Source organism: Gopherus flavomarginatus, chromosome 2 (genome assembly GCF_025201925.1).
Source record: "Gopherus flavomarginatus isolate rGopFla2 chromosome 2, rGopFla2.mat.asm, whole genome shotgun sequence".
NCBI lineage: Eukaryota > Metazoa > Chordata > Testudines > Testudinidae > Gopherus > Gopherus flavomarginatus.
The window spans coordinates 173,173,320-173,198,216 of record NC_066618.1 but is presented as its reverse complement, the minus strand read 5'-3'; the positions used below and the strand labels follow the sequence as shown (position 1 = coordinate 173,198,216).

The window sequence follows — 24,897 nt, the reverse complement described above, 5'->3', positions numbered from 1 at the left end:
CTTATGTCATCAGAAGGGCAATTAATTTTCCACTAAATCTGCAATAAATCTAAGATTTTATCTGTCACTTTTAAGTTTTGATAAACAGCTTCAAAAGATTAGGCTTGAACATCCCAAACCACCAGGAGCTGAAAGTCGTGCCATCTCTCTTTGTAAAATTAGTTTTCCCTAGATTTGTATTTTTAATCCACTTTTTTCTCAACCAGGTGCCTCTGCTAGTCTATAGCCAATACAGTTGAACCAAAGATGCCCAGCCCAGCATGAGTGTATGTCGTTGCACACCCACTTCCTTAGAGACTCTGCAACGGTGATGCAGTAGCCATATTTCTATAGGCCCCAGAAGGTTTTGTGTTACTACTATGCACTACTCGAAGCTTCCAATGGATTTATGACTCTACAGCACCATAAACTTGGTACTCTTGAGGAAAATCATTAGTAGTGTGTCAGACTTTGCTCAAATAATAGGCTATACTTTTGGCAGATAAATGAAGCAACTGTGAAGCCAAGAGGTCAAATTTTGCCCTCACTTAAACCCATACAACCCCACCGAAGTCAGTGAGGTTGAAGAGGTGAAATTTTTGATGTGATTATAGATCATTCCTGAAGTACAAACTGACATACCATTAATATTAGCACTATGATATAGAAAAAGTCAGAAAGGTTCTTAAAGGAGCTGCTTGCATTCTCTCCTTTCATGGAGGGAATTCAAGATGGGGACCATAATAAAGCCTGCCACAACAATTCTGGAAGCTGTAAAAGCTTTTTTTTGCATTTCAACCAACTCTTTGAGCATTGCATGTTCTCCAGAAATATAATTTGAAGACAAAATTAATCTGACACAGTTTCTAAATTGGTCAGCTGTATATATAGATTAAGGACATTGACACGTGAATCCCAGCCTCCCTTGAACTGCAGCCAGTCAGAAGGCAGCAAATCAATAAGAAGTGCTCTTCTGTCCTTATTAATTCTTAAAGCAGATTGTCTCAGAGGGGCTAATTGAGATAAGTATTTATCTACTTTAACAATCATTGGTAAGTTATTTTATGAATGGTTAACATTCTGTCTCAATGTCTCCACTGTAGTGCAGCAATCTAGTGCTGTACCATAAGCTGAACTGATGACATAAAATTAACATAGCTGACTGCAGGAGGAACCCACCATAGAAAAATCCTCTGATTGTGTGACAGTCATGGGCACTTATGACAGCTCCTTCCTGGATCTGAAATTAGGGGTCATGGGTTGGGGGGGAGAAGTGAGAGGGAAGGGAGCATGGCTGGGACTGTTAACAGAGTGCCATATAAAAAGATATAAGTATGTTCATACATACACGTGTGCATGCACACAGTGCAGATGGTTATGATTTACAGAGCAAAAATAATAGAAGGGAAAAAAAATTGGATCTCACATGAGGAGTCAGAGTAACTGAATTTGGACAATGTGTGCTGTGCCCTATAGACTAGACCTTCTAATCTGGCATTTGAGTTATCGCTGGCAAGAGGCTGAATTCTTTGCAGCTTAAATAAAATTAAATTAGAAGCTGAGATACATGGAAAAATTATATGACAATGTTTGTGTCGAAATATGAAAGTATTAGATTAATAAATCTAACCATTTGTGTAATTTGAATGAGTATGATTTTTCAGTTCATTTATTAGTAATGATGAAATGTTACAAAGAGGGAAAAAGGTCAGATATCTGTATGTATATGTATATATAGATAATTAAGGGTGCCATCCACTGGCATATCAGAAAATGTTCATAAATCTGAAGGTTCAAGTTGTTGTTGGGCTGCACTGCAAATAGTTTCTGGGTTAGGAAGCTCTTAACAAGGGCTTGTGTTATGTTCTTACATTCTTATGACTTTACTCCACTAGAGCCAGTGGAAAATTTTCAGTTAAAACTTTTTATTGGAGAATGTCTTTTCAAATGAAGGAAAATGTTTGATTTTTTTCCTTTTGTACAATTTTTAATTTCTGATGAAAAAAACTGAAATGAAAATGTTGATGTTTGGGGGGATTTTATTTTTTAATTTCTTTTTAAAAAATTCTTTCCCCTTTTCCCAGAGGGAGGAAAAAACTCAAAAAAAGTGAAAGTAGTTTTTTCCTCCCAAAACAAAATTATTTTATTTTATCTTATCTTATTTGGTAAAAAATAAAATTAAAAAAGAATCATTTTGAATAAAATGATACATTTTCACTTTCATTTTCTCTCTGTGTGTGTGTGAGTGTGAGTGAGGGAGACAGATTTTTGTGACCAGCTCTGCCAGGTGCTTTGATGATTCCAATGTGCGCTAGAAAGGTCTTATCCAAAGCCCATGGAAGTCAACAGAAAGACTCCCATTCATTTCGGACTTTGGATCAAAGCCTAAAGCTCTTGGGGAAGCTGTACTTTGTACTTGTATGGGGGGACTGGCCTACACACAATTCTCCTAGGATCAGGACAGTACAAGGAAGGCTTAAAAGTGAAAACCAGACTTTGCAAATCCTTCCATAAACCTCCTGATTTGCACGATACACTACTCATCCTTAGCTTATGGATGCATTTCGTAACACTGACAGAGGAGTATTATTCAGTTCAACACCCGCAGGAAGTTGTTTTATCTGCAGTGTTTCCATGCCTGCACAAAAATGTCTGATTTACTCATTAATGAGCTTCTATTTGCTGATAACCGTGTGACAGCTGCAGTGGCACAGCAGCCAGCAAACAGCTGTAAACAAGGGAGTTTCAGAGGGAGTTCTCTTGGAAGAGCATGTTCTTGTATTTTGTGTATTGTGTAGTTTGTATGTGTGGAGGCTGCTGGGGCAGTGTGCTGGGAGAGAAGCTGAGTCCTGTTTAGTGGACTGGGCTTACCTGCTTAGGGGTCCTATAAAAGTAGCCAGCCAGTCAGGCAGCGGCATAGACTGCTGCAGCAGCACAGCAGCCAGCAAACAGAGCTGTAAACAGGGGAATTTCAGAGGGAGATTACAGCGGGAGGTTGTGGGGGAGACTAAGACTTAGGCAGAGGAACTGACAGGCTAGTTAAGGGAGTTGGTGGTGGTCTGCCAGTGTTCTGATGCCTGTTGGGGGTTTGTTTTGTTTTGTGTTTCTTGGACTACCAGGTTTTAGGTGGGAAGGCTATGACCGATACAGAGGCAGCAGTGAAAGACACAATGAGGATGACTGGATGTGGAAGCTGCGGCATGTACATGATCCTGGAGGGGGTACCTGAAAAGAGTTTTGTCTGCATGAAGTGCGGCCTGATAGAGCTGATGGAAGAAAAGATCCGAGGGTTGGAGATGAAGGTGGAAACTCTGGTCGAGTTTAGAAGGGGTTTCGAGCAGATGATGGAGCAAAGACATGAGGAGGCTGAAGGGAAAAGCTCAGACTTGCAGATGGAAGCAGGACCAAAGAATTCAGAGGAGAGACTGCTGGGTGAGGAAAGTGGACGGTGGAAGCATGTGACTAAGAGAACCAGGCAGAGGAAAAGATGGGCCAGTGAAGGAGAAATAGAACTCAGGAACAGGTTTGCAGAGTTGGAAAATGAAGAAGGGGCACAGCAGATGGTCACTGAAGAAGAGAGGGCAAGAAAAAAGAGAAGAGCTGCTAGTCCTACAGGAAGAGGGGAGGAGTCAATGGAGGCAACACCAAATATGAGCCCCAGGAGGATTGCAAGGGTGAATAGGAATTGAGAGGACTTGCAGCCAGTGGGTGCAGGGGATAGACCGGAGAATCACACTGTCACCAGGAAAAGGCAGGTCTATGTGACTGGGGACTCCTTACTGAGAAGAATAGACAGGCCTGTAACTAGAGCTGATCCAGAGAACAGAAAGGTGTGCTGTCTGCCGGGTGCTAAGATAAGGGATGTGGACCTGAGGCTGAAAAGGATCCTAACGGGAGTGGGAAAGAATCCATTGATTGTCCTTCATGTGGGAACGAATGATACGGCTAGATTCTCGCTGGAATGTATCAAGGGAGACTATGCCAGACTGGGGAAGACGCTTAAGGAAATCGAGGCTCAGATAATCTTCAGTGGGATTCTGCTGGTTCCTAGAGAAGGGCAACAAAGGCGTGACAAGATTATGGCGATCAACAGATGGCTCAGGCAGTGGTGCTATAAGGTGGGCTTTGGGATTACGGCCACTGGGAAGCATTTGTGGACAGAAGACTGTTCTCTCGGGATGGACTTCACCTGAGTAAGGAGGGAAATAGACTTCTAGGATGGAGACTAGCCCAACTGATTAAGAAAGCTTTAAACTAGGAATTTGGGAGAGATGGTTGGGAGATGTCCAGGTGATCTCCAAGCCGGAATTTAACCTTGAGAGGGAAGAAAACAAAGTAAGAGGGGATACAGACATGGACAGAATAATTGACATAAGGAGGAAGGGTAGTGTAGATACCAGTCTAACAGGTGATGCTGGTAGTAGAATGTCTGTGCCTAACCGGGTAAAGAATGTCAGTGAAGCCAAACGGCAAAAATTAAGATGTCTGTACATAATGTGAGGAGCCTAGGGAACAAAATGGAGGAACTAGAGCTACTGGTGCAGGAAGTGAAACCGGATATTATAGGGATAACAGAAAAATGGTGGAATAGTAGTCATGACTGGAGTACAGGTATTGAAGGCTATGTGCTGTTTAGGAAAGACAGAAATAAAGGCAAAGGTGGTGGAGTAGCATTATATATCAATGATGAGGTTAACTGTAAAGAAATAAGAAGTGATGGAATGGATAAGACAGAGTCTGTCTGGGCAAAAAGCATACTGGGAAAGAAAGCTACTAGAGCCTCCCCGAGATAGTGCTTGGGGTGTGCTACCAACTGCCAGGATCTGATTTGGATATGGATAGAGACCTCTTTAATGTTTTTAATGAAGTAAACACTAATGGGAATTGTGTGATCATGGGAGACTTTAACTTCCCAGATATAGACTGGAGGACAAGTGCTAGTAAGAATAATAGGGCTCAGATTTTTCTGGATGAGACAGCTGATGGATTTCTTCACCAAGTAGTTGAAGAACCAACAAGAGGGGATGCCATTTTAGATTTGGTTTTGGTGAGTAGTGAGGACCTCATAGAAGAAATGGTTGTAGGGGACAACCTTGGTTCGAGTGATCATGAGCTAATTCAGTTCAAACTAGATGGAAGGATAAACAAAATAGATCTGGGACTAGGGTTTTTGACTTCAAAAGGACTAACTTTAAAGAATTAAGGAAATTAGTTAGGGAAGTGGATTGGACTGAAGAACTTGTGGATCTAAATGCGGAGGAGGCCTGGAATTACTTTAAGTCGAAACTGCAGAAACTATCAGAAGCCTGCATCCCAAGAAAGGGGGAAAAAACCATTGGCAGGAGTTGTAGACCAAGCTGGATGAGCAAGCATCTCAGACAGGTGATTAAGAGAAAGCAGAAAGCCTACAAGGAGTGGAAGATGGGTGAGATTAGCAAGGAAAGCTACCTTAGTGAGGTCAGAACATGTAGGGATAAACTGAGAAAGGCTAAAAGCCATGTAGAGTTGGACCTTGCAAAAGGAATTAAAACCAATAGTAAAAGGTTCTATAGCCATATATATAAGAAGAAAACAAAGAAAGAAGAAGTGAGATCGCTAAACACTGAGGATGGAATGGAGGTTAAGGATAACCTAGGTATGGCCCAATATCTAAATAAATACTTTGCCTCAGACTTTAATAAGGCTAATGAGGAGCTTAGGGATAATGGAAGGATGACAAATGGGAATGAGGATATGGAGGTAGATATTACCACATCTGAAGTAGAAGCCAAACTTGAACAGCTTAATGGGACAAAATCGGAGGGCCCAGATAATCTTCATCCAAGAATATTAAAGGAACTGGCACATGAAATTGCAAGCCCATTAGCAAGAATTTTTAATGAATCGGTAAACTCAAGGGTTGTACCATATGACTGGAGAATTGCTAACATAGTTCCTATCTTTAAGAAAGGGAAAAAAAAGTGATCCGAGTAACTATAGGCCTGTTAGTTTGACATCTGTAGTATGTAAGGTCTTGGAAAAACTTTTGAAGGAGAAAGTAGTTAAGGACATTGAGGTCAATGGTAATTGGGACAAATTACAACATGGTTTTACAAAAGGTAGATCGTGCCAAACCAACCTGATCTCCTTCTTTGAGAAGGTGACAGATTATTTAGACAAAGGAAATGCAGTAGATCTAATTTACCTCGATTTCAGTAAGGCATTTGACACAGCTCCACATGGGGAACTATTCGTTAAATTGGAAAAGATGGGGATCAATATGAAAATTGAAAGGTGGATAAGGAACTGGTTAAAGGAGAGACTACAACGGATCGTACTGAAGGGTGAACTGTCAGGCTGGAAGGAGGTTACTAGTGGAGTTTCTCAAGGATCAGTTTTGGGACCAATCTTATTTAACTTTTTTATTACTGACCTTGGCACAAAGTGGGAATGTGCTAAAAAAGTCTGCGGATGACACAAAGCTGGGAGGTATTGCTAACACAGAGATGGACCGTGATATCATACAGGAAGATCTGGATGACCTTGTAAACTGGAATAATAGTAATAGAATGAAATTTAATAGTGAAAAGTGCAAGGTCATGCATTTAGGGATTAATAATAAGAATTTTAGTTATAAATTGGGGACAAAACAGTTGGAAGTAAGAGAGGAGGAGAAGGACCTTGGAGTATTGGTTGATCACAGGACGACTATGAGCCGCCAATGTGATATGGCCATTAAAAAAGCTAATGCAGTTTTAGGATGCGTCAGGCAAGGTATTTCCAGCAAAGATAAGGAGGTGTTAATACTGTTATATAAGGCACTGGTGAGACCTCATCTGGAATACTGTGTGCAGTTCTAGTCTCCCATGTTTAAGAAGAATGAATTCAAACTGGAACAGGCTCAGAGACGGGCTACTAGGATGATCCGAGGAATGGAAAACCTGTCTTATGAAAGGAGACTCAAAGAGCTTGGCTTGTTTAGCCTAACTAAAAGAAGGTTGAGGGGGGATATGCTTGCTCTTTATAAATATATCAGAGGGATTAATATTAGGGAGAGAGAGGAATTATTTAAGCTTAGTACCAATGTAGACACAAGAACAAATGGGTATAAACTGGACACTAGGAAGTTTAGACTTAAAATTAGATGAAGGTTTCTAATCATTAGGGGAGTGAAGTTCTGGAACAGCCTTCCAAGGGGAGTAGTGGGGGCAAAAGACATATCTGGCTTTAAGACTAAGCTTGATAAGTTTATGGAAGGGATGGTATGATGGGATAGCTTAATTTTGGCAATTGATCATTGGTTATCAGCAGGTAAGTATGCCCAGTGGTCTGTGATGGGATGTTAGATGGGATGGGATCTGAGTTACTGCAGAGAATTCTTTCCTGAGTGCTGGCTGGTGAATCTTGCCCACATGCTCAGGGTTTAGCTGATCGCCATATTTGGGGTCGGGAAGGAATTTTCCTGCAGGGCAGATTGGCAGAGGCCCTGGAGGTTTTTCGCCTTCCTCTACAGCGCGGGGCATGGGTCACTTACTGGAGGATTCTCTGCAGCTTGAGGTCTTCAAACCACAATTTGAGGACTTCAATAACTCAGACATAGGTTAGGGGTTTGTTATAGAAGTGGATGGGTAGGATTCTGTGGCCTGCTTTGTGCAGGAGGTCAGACTAGATGATCATATTGGTCCCTTCTGACCTTAAAGTCTATGAGTCTATAACACTAGTCTACAATTTTTGAGAAGTCATCTGCTTCAGAGATAAAATGTGCTATTTATTATGTATTTTGATGTGCTGAATTCAAATATGACAATTAAAACAACTTATTGGCTACTGTTTCTAAGATATTTAAGTTTTTACATTTTATGTCTATGTATATTGTGTAGATAGTAGAGTTTTAATCATAAATTGTAAACTTAGGTCTTTTCATGTGTTTATGGTTGCTTTACATGATAATATTTCACCTGTCCTGTTTATGTAAGACTTTAAAAATCAGCAAAAGGGTTATATAAATAAAATTTATTAGGAAACAAAAGGCAAAAAACTATTCTGTACATAGTTTTGTCCTATTCAGTGTCTACTCGGCGCTTCTTGGCTTGTCTCTTGTATTCATTAAATGGAGCATCTCTTGTCACTGTCCAGCAATAGTCTGCAAGCATTGATGGGCTCCATTTGCCCTGATAGCCTGTCAGGAGATTCCACTGCTGTAGTCTGGAGCCCAACAGCTCTGCCTTACTCTTGGGTAGTTCCAAATCCCTGACAAGGTCATTCAGTTCACTTTGTCTTATGAGGTGTGGTTCAGAGGAGGAGGATGGGAGAAAATGTGGGTCCTGTGACATTGATGGTTCAGGACCAGAAGTTTCATCCTCTTCCTCTTCCTCGTCTGACTCAAGTGAGAATGATTCTGGTGCATCAGGAACCGGCAGTCCTTCTCCGTGGGGTACTGGGCATATAGCTGATGGAATGTTTGGATAATGCACAGTTCACTTTTTCTTCTTTGACACACCTTTCCTAACTGGAGGCACCATGCAGAAGTAACAATTGCTGATATGATCTGTTGGCTCTCTCCAAATCATTGGCACTGCAAAAGGCAGAGATTTCCTTTTCCTGTTCAACCACTGGTGAAGATTTGTTGCACAAGTCTTGCAGCATATGTGTGGGGCCCACCTCTTGTCCTGATCTCCAAGTTTGCAGCCAAAATAAAGGTGATAGGCTTTCTTAACCATAGTGGTTATACTGTGCTTTTGTGATGCAAAAGTCACTTCACCATGAACATAGCAGAAGTTATCTGCACTGTTCACACAAGTATGAGGCATCTGTGCTCACTTTGGCTAAACAGAAATGTGTCCCTTTGCAAAATCAAACACTGACAAATAAGAGAGCACGACACTGTATGATTTCTAGAGCTGATATAGGGCAATTTGTTCAGCAGAGTGATGTAAGCTTCGTTATGATTGCATCATCCATGACTTCTAGGAATAACATGATGCAATTCATATCATGTATGACGCAATACCAGCTTCAGATTGCATCATTCATTGTTTTGCCTAAAAAGCAAGTACTGTCCAAACCCAGTCATAGATTTATTCATAGATCCAGTCAAAGATGTATTTTAGTCATTTCTGGTTTAAATTGAGATCCCTTCCCTTTATAACTCACTTATCCTCTGCCATTCCCAAGTCAAGGGTCGTATATACTGACCCAATAGCATATCTTGAAAACTAGAGCCAATCAACAATTTTAAGCATCATTTTCGTTCTCAGTGACCCAGAATTAGTAAAGTTGGACTACATTTATTTCAGAAGCATTTTGACTGTAAAGCAGTGTAATTGATCAATAACATTATTCAATTTATAACTAATCACTTTGTGAAACTAAAATGGTTAACTGCACAAGCAATTACCCTAAAGAAAACTGAAATACTGTACCATCCTCTGCCAGGCGATGCACACGTCCACCCAATTATTAAGATCAACAATGTTCCACTCAAGTCCATGGAGAAGTTTTGCTATCTAGGGAGCATGCTCTCACAGAATGCCACAACTGATGATGCCAAGGCGAGTTCTGCATTTGGAATGTTGTCCCACTGCCTCTGGAATGATAGGGGTGTCAAAATGAACACTCTGTTAAAGGTCTATTGGGCAGCTATGGTAACAACACTTCTATATGGTTGTGAGACATGGACAACACATCGTCCCCATATCAGGAAACATCATCAGTTGCATATGTGAGGTTTCACGGCATTTTGTACAGTCAAATGTTGGGACAAGATTCCTAATATCAAAATCCTTAATTGTTGGATGTCTGCACTCAAAGCATACTCATAAAAGTTCAGCTACATTGGTCTGGTCCCTTCATTCATCTGCAGACTTGAGACCATTCAGTGCCATATTTTACAGTCAGTTAAAACAAGGCATCGAATCTCATCATGGTCAGTACAAATTACATAAAGACACAATGAAGTCAAAAGTGAAAGCATGTCAGGTAACTGGGAAACAACAGCCCATGACAGAGCAAAGTGACAGCAGATTTGTCCTGTTGCTATTAACACCTATGAAGCAAGGCACACATCAACACCTTATGCAAAAAACACGAATTCCACAAAGCAAAGATACAACAGACTGCAACGATCATGGACAGTTTGTCTGTCCCTCTGGCAGTTGTGGTTGCAGTTCTCGCGTTGGTCTCTTCTCCCATATAAATATTCATTCATAGTGTCTGCTGAAGTCTCCTACCTGCACACCATTGTGAGACTCTATTCATCCTCCTTAGCCAAGGATCGGGGTCTTTATTTTTAACTGGGGAATTATGGCCAACTTTCCAGCAAACTAATTGTCTGATCCAAAATTCTATTTGGTAAAATATTATCTTTAGAAATTGTGATGACATTGGCAAAGCCAGCATTCCATCCTCATTCAAATGGTCTGAAAAACTCACATCTACTTCAAGACCCACAAGATGACCTAAATACTGAATATATCATGATATTCTCTCTCCATAAGAGGTTTCTGCCCCACAGAGCTAAAACTCTAAAACTTTTTAGAGTTTTAGCTCTGTGGGGCAGAAACCTCTTATGTCTCTTTTCCAAGGCTTATCTGTCATCACTTAACAACTAATTGATAAGAATTAAATATTCAAGGCCCATTTTTTTTTTAAAAAAAAACCTCTAATTTGTGATATTCACTCTCCCAACACACAACAGATGCAATTTTGTGGACACAATAATTTAGGAGTGATATAAAATTTAGACAACTACCTGAATTGTGGGCACAAATACCATTTGTATCTGCAAATAGCAGACTTCACTATGGTCTAATTAAGCTTGCATTTACTAGTGCTCACAGAATTGTACAATTGATGGCCAGTGAAAAAAGCAGAGAATAGACAGAGACCCCTTTCAAAAGTCTGGCCCTCAAGGGTTTATGAAGACACCAGAACCTCTCCGTGTGAGTCCTCATGAGTCTAATTTTTAATCAGCATTTTACACTGATACTGGACATGCCTTTACAGCAATCTCAGAAGTGAACTCCTACTTGTTTATTCTGATAAACTATTTTCCAAATAAAAAACAAATGTTCAAAGGTTGAAATAAGGTAATCAAAAGCAGGAAATGAAAGTTCAGGGCCAGCTATAGTTATTGACACCTTAACAACTCCCTCCTATCATCCGGTAGCCACCCAAACAGAAATAGCTAATGAACATTTAACAGTCCCTAATATTTTGCTGCCCTTGGCAACTGCCTGTCTTTTCTATGTGACAGACCAAATCTATAAAAGATAGCCATTTATCTCAGCTCAACATTAAAATGGCTTTTGTAATAATCATTAGATAATGTTTCAGACACAAATACAATTTTAATGGAAACATTATCCTCAAAAAATTTTAGACAAAGTTCAACATTCCAGGAGCAACAGCAACAAATGAAAGATAAGAAAGTGAGCGATAAAAGCAGGACACAATATAGAGTAACAGGAGCTAGAAATGAATAATAAAGGAACAAGAGTGCAGTAAACAATAAGTAAAATCATAGGCTTTATAGAAACAGGAGGACTAAGATCTGTAAAGGCTCAATAGTGAACAAGTATTTCAAAGTACTAGTAGGTAAATAATGGTGAGACTATTATATGAAAAGAAGAATATCCAAGACAAATATTTATGCATTATAAAGATTATGCCAAGCCTGAATTTGGTAGCTAACCATAAGCAGCTCCCACTGAAGCCCACTTACACCAGGTCTGAATCTGACCTGAGAAGTTGATGGCATGCGATACACTATGAATCCTTAAGAGAAGTAAAAAACACAAGAGTACTCATTCTCTCTCTCTCTGATGCACTGAACTGTCAAAAGGTACACATTCCTAGCCTTTTAAATCACATTTTCCATATCATTCACTTAGGTGTGACAGAAGCAACCCACTTTCAGGAGCCCATCAGGAGGTACTGCAGCTAAATACTGTAGTTCTGAAGTCTGGCAATGTTCAGCAGTGGAAAGTGGGCTAGGCTACAGTTTATGATACAATTAAATGCTTGCAAGCAGCTAGAGGCAACAAAAATGAACTAATTATGCATTTTAAATTAATAAGCTGGCTCATTTTACACCCATTACAGGTTAGCTATGACCTCAGCCAGCAATAAGAAGCTGAACAACAAATGAATACAGCATGTCTTCCAGGGCAACTCGGCACATTTTTAGATTTTGCTTATAGTTACAGTTCTCAGATATTATAATAAACCCTGGCAAGTTTTTTAAAAGGAATAAATGACTTTACGTACAAGGATGCTTATTTGTTGTAATAATCCATTTTGTTTTGCAATCACTGAAATACAGACACAATACATGTAATTGCAAATCTTCTTTTTAAAGCCCAAAGTAGTGCTGTGAAGCATTTTGAAAATTGTTTTACCATAAAATAATCTGGAAGTTGTTTTTCCATAGAAAGTTCTGAATCAGATGTAGAACAAAAGTTGTTTGTTTTTCCCCCCAGACATACAATTTAATCCACTATGACTTTGCTATGATACACCCACAGACTTTACAGTCAGAAGGGATCATCATGATCATTTAGTCTGAGCTCCTGCACATTGTAGCCCACAGAACCTCACCCATCCACTTCTGTAATAGACCCTTAACCTCTGACTGAGTTACTGAAGTCCTCAAATCATGGTTTAAAAACTTCAAGTTATGGAGAATTCTCCATTTACACTTGTTTAAACCTGCAAGTGACCCATGCCCCAGGCTGCAGAGGAAGGTGATCCCCCTCCCCTCCAAGATCTCTACCAGTCTGACCCAGGAGAAAATTCCCTCCTGACCCCAAATATGGTGATCAGTTAGACTCTGAGCATGTGGGCAAGACCCACCAGGCAGAAGCTGGGAACGAATTGTCTATAATAACTCAGAGCATTCCCAATCTAGTGTCCCATCACATTTCGTTGGGAATTTTTGCTACTGGCAGTTGCTGATGGGCACATGCTGTTGTAGGCAGTCCCATCATACCAACCCCTCCATAAACTTATCAAGCTCAGCCTTGGAGCCACTTAGATTTTTTGCCCCCACTGCTCCCCTTGGAAGGCTGTTCCAGAACTTCATTCCTCTGAGGGTTAGAAACCTTCACCTAATTTAAAGCCAAAACTTGTTGATGGCCAGTATGTTCTTGTGTCCACACTGACATTTAAAATAAATAACTCCTCCTCCTCGGTAATTTTCCCTCTGATATATTTATAGAGAGCAGCCATATCTCCCCTCAGCCTTCTTTTTGTTAAGACTAAACAAGTGAAGTTCTTTGAGTCTCCTCTCATAAGGCAGGTTTTCCATTTCTCGGATCATCCTAGTGGCTCTTCTCTGCACTTGTTTCAGTTTGAATAGATCTTTCTTAAACATGGGAGGCCAGAACTGCACACAGTATTGCAGATGAAGTCTCATCAATGCCTTGTCTAACAGTAATAACACTTCCTTGTCTCTACTGGAAATACCTTGACGGATGTATCCTAGGACTGCACTAGCCTTTTTCACAGCCACATCACATTGGCAGCTCTTAGTTGTAGTAGAAAGAGCCTGAAGCATGATCCTGGTGCAAGGCCTGAGGTCTGAACCAAAGTCAGCAAAAGTTATGCTAAGGGCAACAGTCAGACCCTGTCAAAGACAGATACTTGCCTGCAAGCCAGTGTCTGGTACATAACCTCGGCACCAGTATTGCTAGCATTGCTAAAACATGCTGAATATATAAACACATTTCAGCAGGCCAGCACAAGAACACCCCAACCTAGCACATGATAAAATGGTTTGACAAAAGTGATGAATAGTTGATATTTTGTTTGACACATCAGGAGTAAAGGTACAAAGACAAGTGGGAAATAGGAATGTTTAGTCTGAAACATCAGAAGGAAAGTTCAAGGGGAAGTAATAAACATTTCATGAAATATGTAAGATAATACATAAATTGTTTAACCCAGATTGTTTGTCTCAGTCTATAAATGTTGGGATTCCTCACTTTTACCCTTCGTCGAGTCTAAGGAGCCGTGGAAAGTCCCAACACTGATTGAGCTGCATCCATTGTCATGGCATACGTGTGTTAGTTTACCTGTAACCATTGAGCTGGGGCATTAGCACCATGCTTTGTCAGCAATAAACCTGGCCAGACGCCTTCACTACTAAATCAAGTCTAGTGGTCTTATTGGGCAGTTCGATCGGAGCCTGCTGTATGGGCTATCTGGTCAGAGCCAGTGCAGCATGCAGAGAGAACAAATGCATGCAGCCAAACATCTGACAACAATAGTCATCCCATGATCAACCAATACACCCATGTCTTCCAACTGATCAGTCCTCAGTTTATAGCAAAAATTCTTCTTGTTAGTCCCTAAATGCATGACCTTGCACTTTGCACTATTAAATTTAATCCCATTTCTATTACTCCAGTTTACAAGGAGATCCAGATCTTTTCATGTGATTTTCTGGTCTTCCTCTGCATCGGTAATATCTCACAATTTTGTGTAATCCACAAATTTTACTGAGCACATTCCCACTTTTTAATAGAAATGTTAAATAAGATTGGTCCCGAGACCGATCCCTGATGAACTCTACAGTAACGTCCCTCCAGCCTGACAGTTCATCTTTCAGTATGACACGTTGTACTCTACCCTTTAACTAGTTCCTTATCCACCTTTCTGTTCTCATTTTAATCCCCATGTTCTCCAATTTAACTAATATTTTCCCATGTGTAACTGTATTAAATGCCTTATGGTAATCCAGTAGATTAGATCAACCTGTATTTCCTCTGTCTAAAAAATCAGTTATCTTCTCAAAGAAGATCAGGCTTGTCTGGTACAATCTACCTTTTTAAAAACCATGTTGTATTTTATCCCAATGACTGTTTATCCCTATGACCTTAACTACTTTCTCTTTCACAATTGGTTCCAAGATCTTGCATACTACTGAGGTCAAAGTAGCAGGCCTGTAGTTTAGCAGATCACCTTTTTCCTCTTCCTTATAAATAGGAACTAGATTAGCAATTCCCTGGAGTTTACAGATTCATTACAAATCCTTGTTATTGGACTAGTAACTTCATGTGCCTGTTCCTTTAATATTCCCTGGATGGAGATTATCCAGGCCCCCTGATTTAGTCACATTAAGCTATTTGAGTTGACTTCCACCTTGGATGTAGTAATTTCTACCTCCATATACCCATTCCCATTAGCCACCTTGTCATTACCCCTAAGATCTTCAGTAGGCAAACACCAGTCCAGGATGGTCTAGATAATACTTAGTCCTGCCATGAGTGCAGGGACTGGGCTAGATGACCTCTTGAGGTCCCTTCCAGTCCTATATTTCTCTGATTCTATGATTAGCCCCATTAAAACTGAGGCAAAGTATTTGTTTAGGTGCTGGGCCAGGCTTAGATTATCTTTAATCTCCACCCCTTCCTCAGTGTTTAGCAGTCTCACCTCTTCTTTCCATCTTATTTATATGGCTGTAGAACTTTTTACTATTGGTTTTAATTCCTTCTGCAAGGTACAACACTGCTTGGCTTTTGGCAGGTCTCATTTTATCTGTATGCTTTCTGACCTCCAAGAGGTAACTTTCTTCGCTGATCTCTTCTATCTTCCATTCCTTATAAGTTGTCTGCTTTCTCTTAATCACCTGGCTTGATTTGCAAGCCTTCCCTATAAAATTTTCCCCCTTGCTTGGGATGTAGGTTTCAGATAGATTCTGAAACTTTCAAAGTAATTCCAAGCCTCCTCCATATTCAGATCCTTGAGTTCTTCAGTCCTGTCCATGTCCCCAATTCCCTTAATTTTTTTTAAAGTTAGTTCTTTTGATATCAAGTACCTTTTTTGCAGATTTATTTATTTTTTGGTCCCTGCATTTAGTTTAAACTGAATGAGCTCATGATCCCTCAAACCAACGCTGTCTCTTACAATCAGTTCTCTTATGAGGTCCTCACTACTCACCAATACCAAACCTAAAATGGCATCCCCTCATTTATTCAGCAACTGTTTGGTGAAGAAATCTGTCAGCTATCACATCCAAGAAAATCTGGACCCTACTATTATTAGTAGCACTTGTCCTCCAATCTGTATCTGTCTGTAGCATACCCCAAGCACTAGCCTAGGGAAAACTCTATTACCTTTCTTTCCCAAAGTGATTCTGGCCCAGACTCTGTCTTATCCATTCCATCACTTTTAATTTTTTTACAGTCCACCTCATTAGTATTCAATACTATCCCACCATGCTTGCCTTTATTTCTATCTTTCCTGCATAGCATATACCCTTGAACACCTGTACTCTAGTCATGACTACTATCCCACCATGTTTCTGTTATCCCTATAATATCTGGTTTCACTTCCTGCACTGGTAGTTCTAGTTCCTCCATTTTGTTGCCCAGCTCCTTGCATTCAGTACACACAACTTAATTGCTGCTGCTTGGCTTTTCCCACATTCCTCGCCCGATTGGGTACAGTTATTCTACTGCCAGTATCACATATACGACTTGCATCAGCACTGTCCTTCCCCTTAATGTCCATTCTCCTACCCACTGCTGTTCCTTTCTCCATTGCTGTATCCACTCTTATTTGATTTTCTTCCCTCTGAATGTTAAAATCAGGTGTGGCGATTACACGAGCACCTACCTACTGTCTCTCCTGAGTTCCTAGTTTAAAGCTCTTAATGAGTTGTGCCTACCTCCATCACAGAAGTCTATTTCCCTCCCTATTCATGAGGATTCCATCTCATGAGAACAGTCTTCTGCCCATGAATGCCTCCCAATGGTCAAACATACCAAAGCCCTCTTTATAGCACCACTGCTTGAGCCATCTGTTAATCATCAAAATCTTGTCTTGCCTTCCTTCTCCTTCTCTAGGGACAGGCAGAATCCCACTGGAGATACCTGACCATTCATTTCATTAAGCATCTTCCCCAGTCTCACAGTCTCCCTTGAAACATTCCAGCAAGAATCTAGCTGTGCCAGGACAAACAGTGGAGTCTTTCCTGCTCTCATTAGGATCCTCTTCAGCCTCAGATCCACATCTGTATCTTAGCTCCCGGCACACAGCACATTCTTCTGTTCTCCAAATTAGCTCCAGTGACAGGCCTGTCTGTTCTTCTTAGTGGAGAGTGCCCAGTCACATAGACTTGCCTTTTGCTGGTGGTCGTGTGATTCTCAGGCCTTCCTCCTCTTCTTTCTGGCTGCAAGTCTTTTTGTCTTTTATTCTCTCTTGCAATCATCTGCAAGTCATCCTGTATCCTCCTGGGGCTCTGAACTCTGGCTTTTGCCCTCTTCCTACAGGACTACACTCTTCTCTTCCTTGCCCTGCCACCTTCAGTTACTGCCTGCTGTGCCCCTTCTTCATTTTCCAACTCAGCAAACCTGTCCCTGAGCTTTGTTTTTCCTTCATTAACCAGTCTTTTCTCCTAGTCACATGCTTCCATTGACCACTTCCCTCATCCAGCCATCTCCCCTTCATGTTGTTCAGTGCAGCTTGCATCTGCAAGTGTTAACCAAGGGTGCCAGAACCTTCGTAGAAGTGAGGGGAAGGGGCAGCAACACATCTTCAGTGGTGCACAGTTCATAAGAAATAATGAACATAACAAGGTTATTTGTTTAGTTGTCTGAAGAGGTGAATTTTATGGGACATCTCAACTCTAAATGAGATTTTTCTGAAGATAACTGTTGTCCTGAATGACAATTTAAATCATGGGTCCTATGGTTATTTCTTGAAGAAGCATTCCCTGCTGAAAACTAGGTCCTGAACCTTAAACATCAACCTTATTTTGGTAAGGCCAGTTTTCTTTGTCTCATTATAAGCAGTTTATCATCCAGTTCATGCGGTAAAAGGTTCCTTTATTTTAATATTTGGATTTGTGTTTGAAGGTACACCCCTATACAGTATATGTTCCATGGCTTTAAAAATCATGTCCCATAGTCCTCTCAGTTGTTACAAAGAATTCATGTATTACTCTTATTCTGTATTTTGTGCTGGCACAATATTTTTCTAAGCAGTATCAGATCAAAAAGCATCCATATTTTTTATTCTGCAAATCTCCAGTGTTATCAGATTATATTTGCTTTTTCTAAAAGCATAACAACCTACCCTTGATGAGAACAGAATATTCCTTTAGGACCTTTCATCTTACTTCAATGACAAAAATTAGATCAAGAGTGAGTTATCATAGCCTAAAGTAAAGATCACTTCTTTAGTTTTTTTAATTACTCTGTCTAGTCATTCAAAGCCAAATTGTTGTATTTGGTGACTGGCCCAAGTAAGAGGCAGAGCACAACTCAACTTTATTATGGCCCCACCTCTTCCCCGTTTCCCCTCCTCAGGATGATCCTATGTTCCCAGGAGCAGTCTCCCAAGTACAGGCATTGTAGTTGTGATAGGCTCTTGAGTGAGCCATGCCAGGACACAGGGGGAGGAGTGGGTTGTGTGAGGAACTACATAGACATTGAGGTGGTGCAATGGAGTGGGACTTGGTGGACAAAACTGCAACTCAGAATCATAAGGGGCAGCTTTGCAGCTCCTCCATGCCCACATTTTTATCCCTTGAGCTGAAATACCAGTCCTGACTCCTCCATACAAGCTGTGTGGGAGTTTGTGGTAATTTGATATCCACTGATCTATCCCTCATTTTCCAATAACATTCCCTTCCACACCAGTATTCAGAACCAGCTCATAAATTGTCTTCCCAGTGCACAGAAGTGTATATGTTCTTCCTGTGTAACTAATCTAACTGCCCACTCCTTCATGCAGAAGTACCATGGGGAATCATTGGCATAGAGAATATTTTATGGGCTTTCTGAAATAGAGCCCTGGTTCTGAAAAGCATACCTAGTCAGGAGAGCATTTGAGCTTAAGTCCCCCAAGGCCAATCTCTCCTGAATAGGAATAAAGTTCAGTGCTTTCCTGAATAGTGGCAAAGGTTAAGTTTACTTGACATCACTATTTGAAAGGATGGATAATTAGCTGCATTTTTTTAAAATTAAGAATAAATTAAAATGGAACCCAGTTTCTCTCTCTCTCTTTTTTTTTTTTTTAGTTCATGTTCTTAGTGAATAGACATATGGCCTACAGGAAATATTCTGAGATGAGATTCTATTTAAAACCAGTGACTTACCCTTCATCAATAAAAAAAAAGAGAGTTACTGATAATACTTTAATGCAGTACAATCTGCATGTCTGCCAGGGAATGTACAGAAGCTTCTGTCCTAGAAGGTGGTTTGTTCATCATAATTAGTTTCTTCAGTAACTGCAGAGCACTTTAATACGTTACTCCAAAACTGCTCTTTCATTTTGTTGACAGATAAAAAATTAATGAACCCAGGGGCTGTTCTAAAAATATTCCAAGCACAATTTTCCTCTTGCTATGTTTAGATAACAAGCTACAGTTACATTCAAATGTGTGAAGGGTTTTATTATTATTATTAGCAATATTATTTATTTACACCACCTGGGTGAATTCCTAGCTTATGATAGTTCAGCAAAATAAAAATAAAAGATTTCTCCAGATTTTAAATCATGACTGGTTTGTCTTTCCTCCCTTTTCTTCACTTATTAAAAAAAGTGAGAATGAGGGTCTGCTATCTACCAATATTGATCAATTTCTCTTTGATTAAAAATAGTCTATTATTATGAGAGAGGAGGAAGGGTGTTTGTGTGGGTCAGACACTGGCTTGAGAGTGGGACTCAGAAAACACTAAGGGAAAATAGCATTGTTCCCTGGATTTTACGTGCAACTCTGCTGCCATGGATGCCTATACTTAGTAACCCAGCACCACCTCATGTTCACTGTGAACGGGCCTCCATCATGGCCAAGATCTGTGAGAACTGTGACCTGCCTCTGTACTCAGACCTCTTCAGCCACTTGCCAGTTCGCTTCTCTTCTAGATGGGCTTTATGGTCATTTATGGTCCCACAGAACAAGATGGTGAAATCTGCTTGATGTAACAAGTGCTCAGTGACAACAATTGTTAATCACTCTCTCGTCACTGACCCAACTATCTGCTCACCAGGTTTTGACCTGCCAAGGCACCTGTGTTCATCCCTGACCTAGTTTCAAACAGGACAGAGCAATTGTGTAGCCATTCTCTTCATATGGGGTTTCTGTAATGACCTGTGATGTAGATGCTGTCAACTTTAGACTATGTCACATATCCTTGATGAATACCCACGGACTAACTTTGATGGTGGGCTATCGGCTCTTCACCTGGCTGATGATCATGTTATTAAATGGTTAGGCACATGGTGCATATGCTGAGACAGCGAGATTCAATGTTATCCCTCTGTTAAGCAGTAACAGATGTCCAGGGCCTCTCAGGTCAGCTTCCCAGTAGAGGAGAAATCTGTGACATGGAGACTAGGTGTATGCTAAGTGTAACATGTTTTATTTACACATATACTTCAATCCTGGAACACAGATGGTCAAACAGCAAGCAGGCAATCCCTTCTGTCAGGAATCTGAGTCCAACACCAATGTCTGGTTCTAAGGATACCAACAGCACCTCCTGCTAACACCTGTCAACACAATAATCTACAAAAGAGCCCTAAAGATGCAATGGAAAGCACACTGATCAGATTCAGACAGCATACAACTGAAATATGGCAATGACTGTGAAGGATAGATTAAAAGCACATCAACATGAGCAGTGTGTTGATATCAACAAAATGAGATTCAAAGAGTATAAATGTCAAAGAGGTTAACAGAAAGAGGAAGAATCAAATACTAATGTATTGAACAGGCTAGGTAATGATCCTAATCACTAAAAAATGAATCTACAGGTGGACTTTAGTAAAGGCTCTATCGTTAGAACTTCTGAGCTCCCGCTGACTTCACCAGGAGTTGATGGTGATCAAAAACTTGAAAGATCAGTCCCCCATATAGAAAAAAGGGTTACAGTTCTGGAATAAAATGACTATTATGATATCAGCTTCCTGGTCACATCTGCTACCTTGCACTCAGCATACAAAACAAAGACCATGTCAGTTTCTGAGGCTGACAAACAAGAAAGACATAAAAAATGAGAAATGGGGAATGGGGAGGGTATTAAGGCCTGGTTTATACACAGTTTTTGAACTCACAAATTATTCTTATGATTTTCTGCTGATAATTGGTACAACTCCTAATGTGGACACACTTATACTGGAAAAAAGGTGCCTTAAACCAGGATATCTTATTCCCTTTCTATTCCGGGAACAAACGAGATAAGTACGACACCTTTACACTAATGTAATTGCTTCCATGCTGGATGGGGGTGGAGGTGTTGTACGCTTTAACTGTAGTATAATTTGTGTGTGTGTAGACAAGCTCAAAGACTCAAGCAAAGATAGCAGTTAATCTTGTATAACTGGGTTGCCTCTTTATGATATACACATTCTTTGCCTTTATTATCCATTTTAATATCGGAATACAATGTAATTCCAGTTATCCAAATTCCCTTTTCTGAACATCCTAATTATCTAAATCCAGTGTCCCCACAATGTAGCCCTACGTTAGTTAATAGCACTTCCAGTTATCCAAATACTAAGTTATCCAAAATGTTCACATGTCCCCACGTCATTTGGCTAAACAGGAGTGGAATGTATTGCATCACAAAACAAGGAACAATTATATTAGTATGTTTGCTAAAGGAAGAAAAAGGAGTTGGGGAGTGGTTACTGTGATTATCCATATCTCTATGTCCACTCCTTTTTCAAGACTGTGATAAATGTTGTACAAACTATACCTTGTAAGGTATTGTCTGAAAACTCATGATTTGCTGATCATTATTGCCCTGGTAAAATACATGTGGCAACATTGTATGTAAAGTTACAAAATTCTACTGTATGCTGTTCCTAAGAAAATTCTGAATCTGGAGAAGCCGCTACAAACTAGTTCCTCGGAGACAAAAGACAAATTGGCACCTCAGCCAGGTATCAATGAAATGAAATGGACCATCCCTTCATTAAGTGGCCATTCTTTGTCAGGAAAAAGAGTATGAGCGAGAAATTTATATTTTGGCAAAGAAATAGCTGGAGGTTCCTGTCCCTACAGGCTTTCTGTCTTCTGAACCCCAGCAGGAGATGATCCTCAAAGAAGAGGAAAAGGCATAAGAATGGGAAACAGACTCACCAAGATACTCCTCCTTTTCTCTCTACCCACGGCAGTACCTGAGTGTAGGGGACTGCGGAAGATCATGTCACGGCCTAGCTAGGGTACTTCCGCTTTCCCAGTGGCCTTGTGGAAAGCCCCTGCTTGCTAAGTGGCCGGTCGTTGTAGGACACGGCATGCCAGTTATAACTTGCTTTTAACTGGTTGAAACTAGCTTGTATGGCCTTAGGCCAAAGGGCGTACACCACCCATAGACAGTCCCTGGCTTTTGGCCAAGGGGCGGACGTAGCCTGTGGAAAGTCCCTTTTTGCATATGTATAAGTTGCTTTTGTATTGTGTCTATATAGCTGTATGCTCCCGGTCCCGCCTTTGGACTCCAACCCAGGCCGAGCTGAGCTTCGGTGCTGGGTTCCCCACCAAAGTAACAGCAACGCTTGGGGTCCCCATTGCAAATGTGTCACTTTACCTTCATTAAAGCCAAATAACTCACAGTGTGTGTGGGCCTCATTCTTGCAGAGCATCCAAGCACGTTACACCGAGGAACAAAAAAATAGCTTTGGACTGAGAGAGGGATCCTGTCTGAAAGGAATTCAGCTAGTAAAACTGCTGAAGCAAGTAGTGAGAGACACTTTTGCTTTGAATTTATTTAGCTTGTTATGTTAGGTGTTAGCTGCTTTTTACCATTTATTTCTTTGTAACCAATTCTGATTTTTATGCCTTTTTACTGAGATTGTAAGTGATCACATCTTTCTGTAGTTGTTAAACTTGTTTTATCTAAACCAGTGTGCCTGATTTGAAGTGTTTGAGAAACTCCATTTGAGAGAAAAGGATTTGTACTTATCATTTTCTATTAATAAAATGACAGATTTAAATGAGCTTGTGTTGTCCAGGAGAGAGCTGGGCAGTAGAAGAGGTACATTTCTGGGACTGGGAATTTGCTGGTGTTGATGTGCAGTGTAATTCAAGAGTGATTGGTCATAGCACTCTTACCATGTAGCTGGGAGTGATTTACATGTTGGAGACTGTGTGTGAGCTGGTTGCTCCCACAGCAAAGTGGTGTAAAAGGCTGGAGAATTAAAGAGGACGCAGCTGTTCAAACAGTCCGGATTATATCCTGAGGAATGTCAGTTACCGGTGCAGCTGTTCTGCTCGAAGGTTCCTTCTGTTACCTGATGATGAGGACCGGGGTGAAAGTAACTTAAGGGACTTACCAGCACACAAAGCGAGCGGGGTCCTGAGCAACCAGAAGGGATGGGGCTGGGGCCAGACTCCCCCAGCCAGCCCTTCAGCACAGCCTGTCACAATTTAAAGGGCCCAGGGCCAGGAGTGGCGCCAGGGTTTTTGGCACTCTAGGCGGCGGTCCTTCCGCGCTCCCGGTCGTTAGCGGCAATTCTGCGGCGGTGGGGTGTCCTTCCATGCTCCTGGTCTTCAGGGCACTTCGGCGGCGGGTCCCGGAGTGAGTGAAGGACCCGCTGCAGAATTGCCGATGACGACCCAGAGTGCGGAAGGACCCCCCCGCCGCCGAATTGCCGCCAAGGGCAGCAAAATGCCACCCCCCCAAATCCTGGTGCCCTAGGCGACCGCCTAGGTTGCCTAATTGGAAGCATCGGCCTTGCCCAGGGCACCCCGCGACCTCTAGCACTACCCAGAGGCTCCGGCAGCAATTTAAAGGGCCGGGGCTCCAGCTACTGGTGCCATAATGGTAGTGGTGGCCAAGAGCCCCGGGCCCTTTAAATTGCTGCCAGAGCCCTGGGACTTCCAGCTGCCACTGGTACGGTCAGCTGTGAACTGGATCTTACCGGTACACCGTACCGTACTGGTTTAGTTTCAGTTCTGATGAAGACAGAGATGCAGATTGAAAGTTCCATGATTTTCCTGCTCTCGCTGGTGCTTGGCTCCTGGGTGTGGCAGTCTGTTCTGTACTCCAATCTACATATACAAAAAGTATTGGACTATTGTACCAAAATGAGTAAGAAATATAAATCTTATGATCTGAGATTGATGGTGTTATCAGTTTACTCACATAAATAATAGGGTCAAATCCAGAGTCCCACACTCTTTTTACTCACTCTTTATGCAAGCAATCTCCCACTGAGATCAAAAGAGAGTTGCCTTAATTAAAAAAAAATAGATTTAAGGATGTGACTCTCCAATAACTCATTCTAAATGTGACGGTTGATTTAAATATGAAGATTCAGATGATATAAGATACAGTAATTGAAGTGGACAACTATTTTTATAAACCAAATTTCTTTTTGCGTAGATAATGCACCAAAAACTTTGTCACTCTGTAAAAAAAATTTTATTCCAAGTTCATCAGAGTTTTAGAAATACATTGTTAGATGTGCTTGAATTGATGAGATGTAGAGGGCACTGTTGCACTTACTAATCTTAGACGCTGTCTGATTTGAGGTCTGAAATCAGCTTTATCCATTTATTTTGTCTTGTGGCTCATATTGGATATTTATTATTATTTGCCAGAAAACAAGGATTCTTTAAAAAAAATCATAACTGGCTTTCTATCTCACCAATGTAAGGATGTTCTAAAGCAGTTTCATGAATGATCTTAGCAGCACATGGTTTATATTTTATAGGCCTTTGGCTGACACATTGATTTCACTCTTGGCTGTAAAATTTTACGTGTGTTGCACCGGGAGTTATGATACCAACTCTTTCTTGAAAAGTAAGGCGGTAAGGGGAGTTTTTGTTCCACATTTTATCCTGAAGTACAAAAAACAAAGTTCAGGGTTTTGTGTTCCTCTTCAAGGGTTGATGGCATTACTAACAGCTTAATCAGCACAGAGAACAGTTGCATGGGAAACCTGGCAGTCTCTAGGGAAATTACTGAAAGTCAGAGGTGATTTTCA

General features: G+C 40.9%; 1 protein-coding gene across 1 annotated transcript in view; it reads right to left on the bottom strand.

Annotated features, from left to right (window-relative positions):
• The window catches only part of LOC127044827 (glutamate decarboxylase 1-like), a 75,175-nt gene extending 53,006 nt beyond the window's left edge, over positions 1 to 22,169 (bottom strand). Inside the window, exons 1-2 of the mRNA XM_050940040.1 lie at positions 22,052 to 22,169; positions 9,381 to 9,544 (exon numbers count right to left, since the gene is read on the bottom strand). Of these exons, the coding sequence (XP_050795997.1) occupies positions 9,381 to 9,383 (3 nt within the window). The 5' untranslated portion in view covers positions 9,384 to 9,544; positions 22,052 to 22,169. The remainder of the gene's footprint in view (positions 1 to 9,380; positions 9,545 to 22,051) is intronic.
• Between the last annotated feature and the right edge of the window lie 2,728 nt (positions 22,170 to 24,897).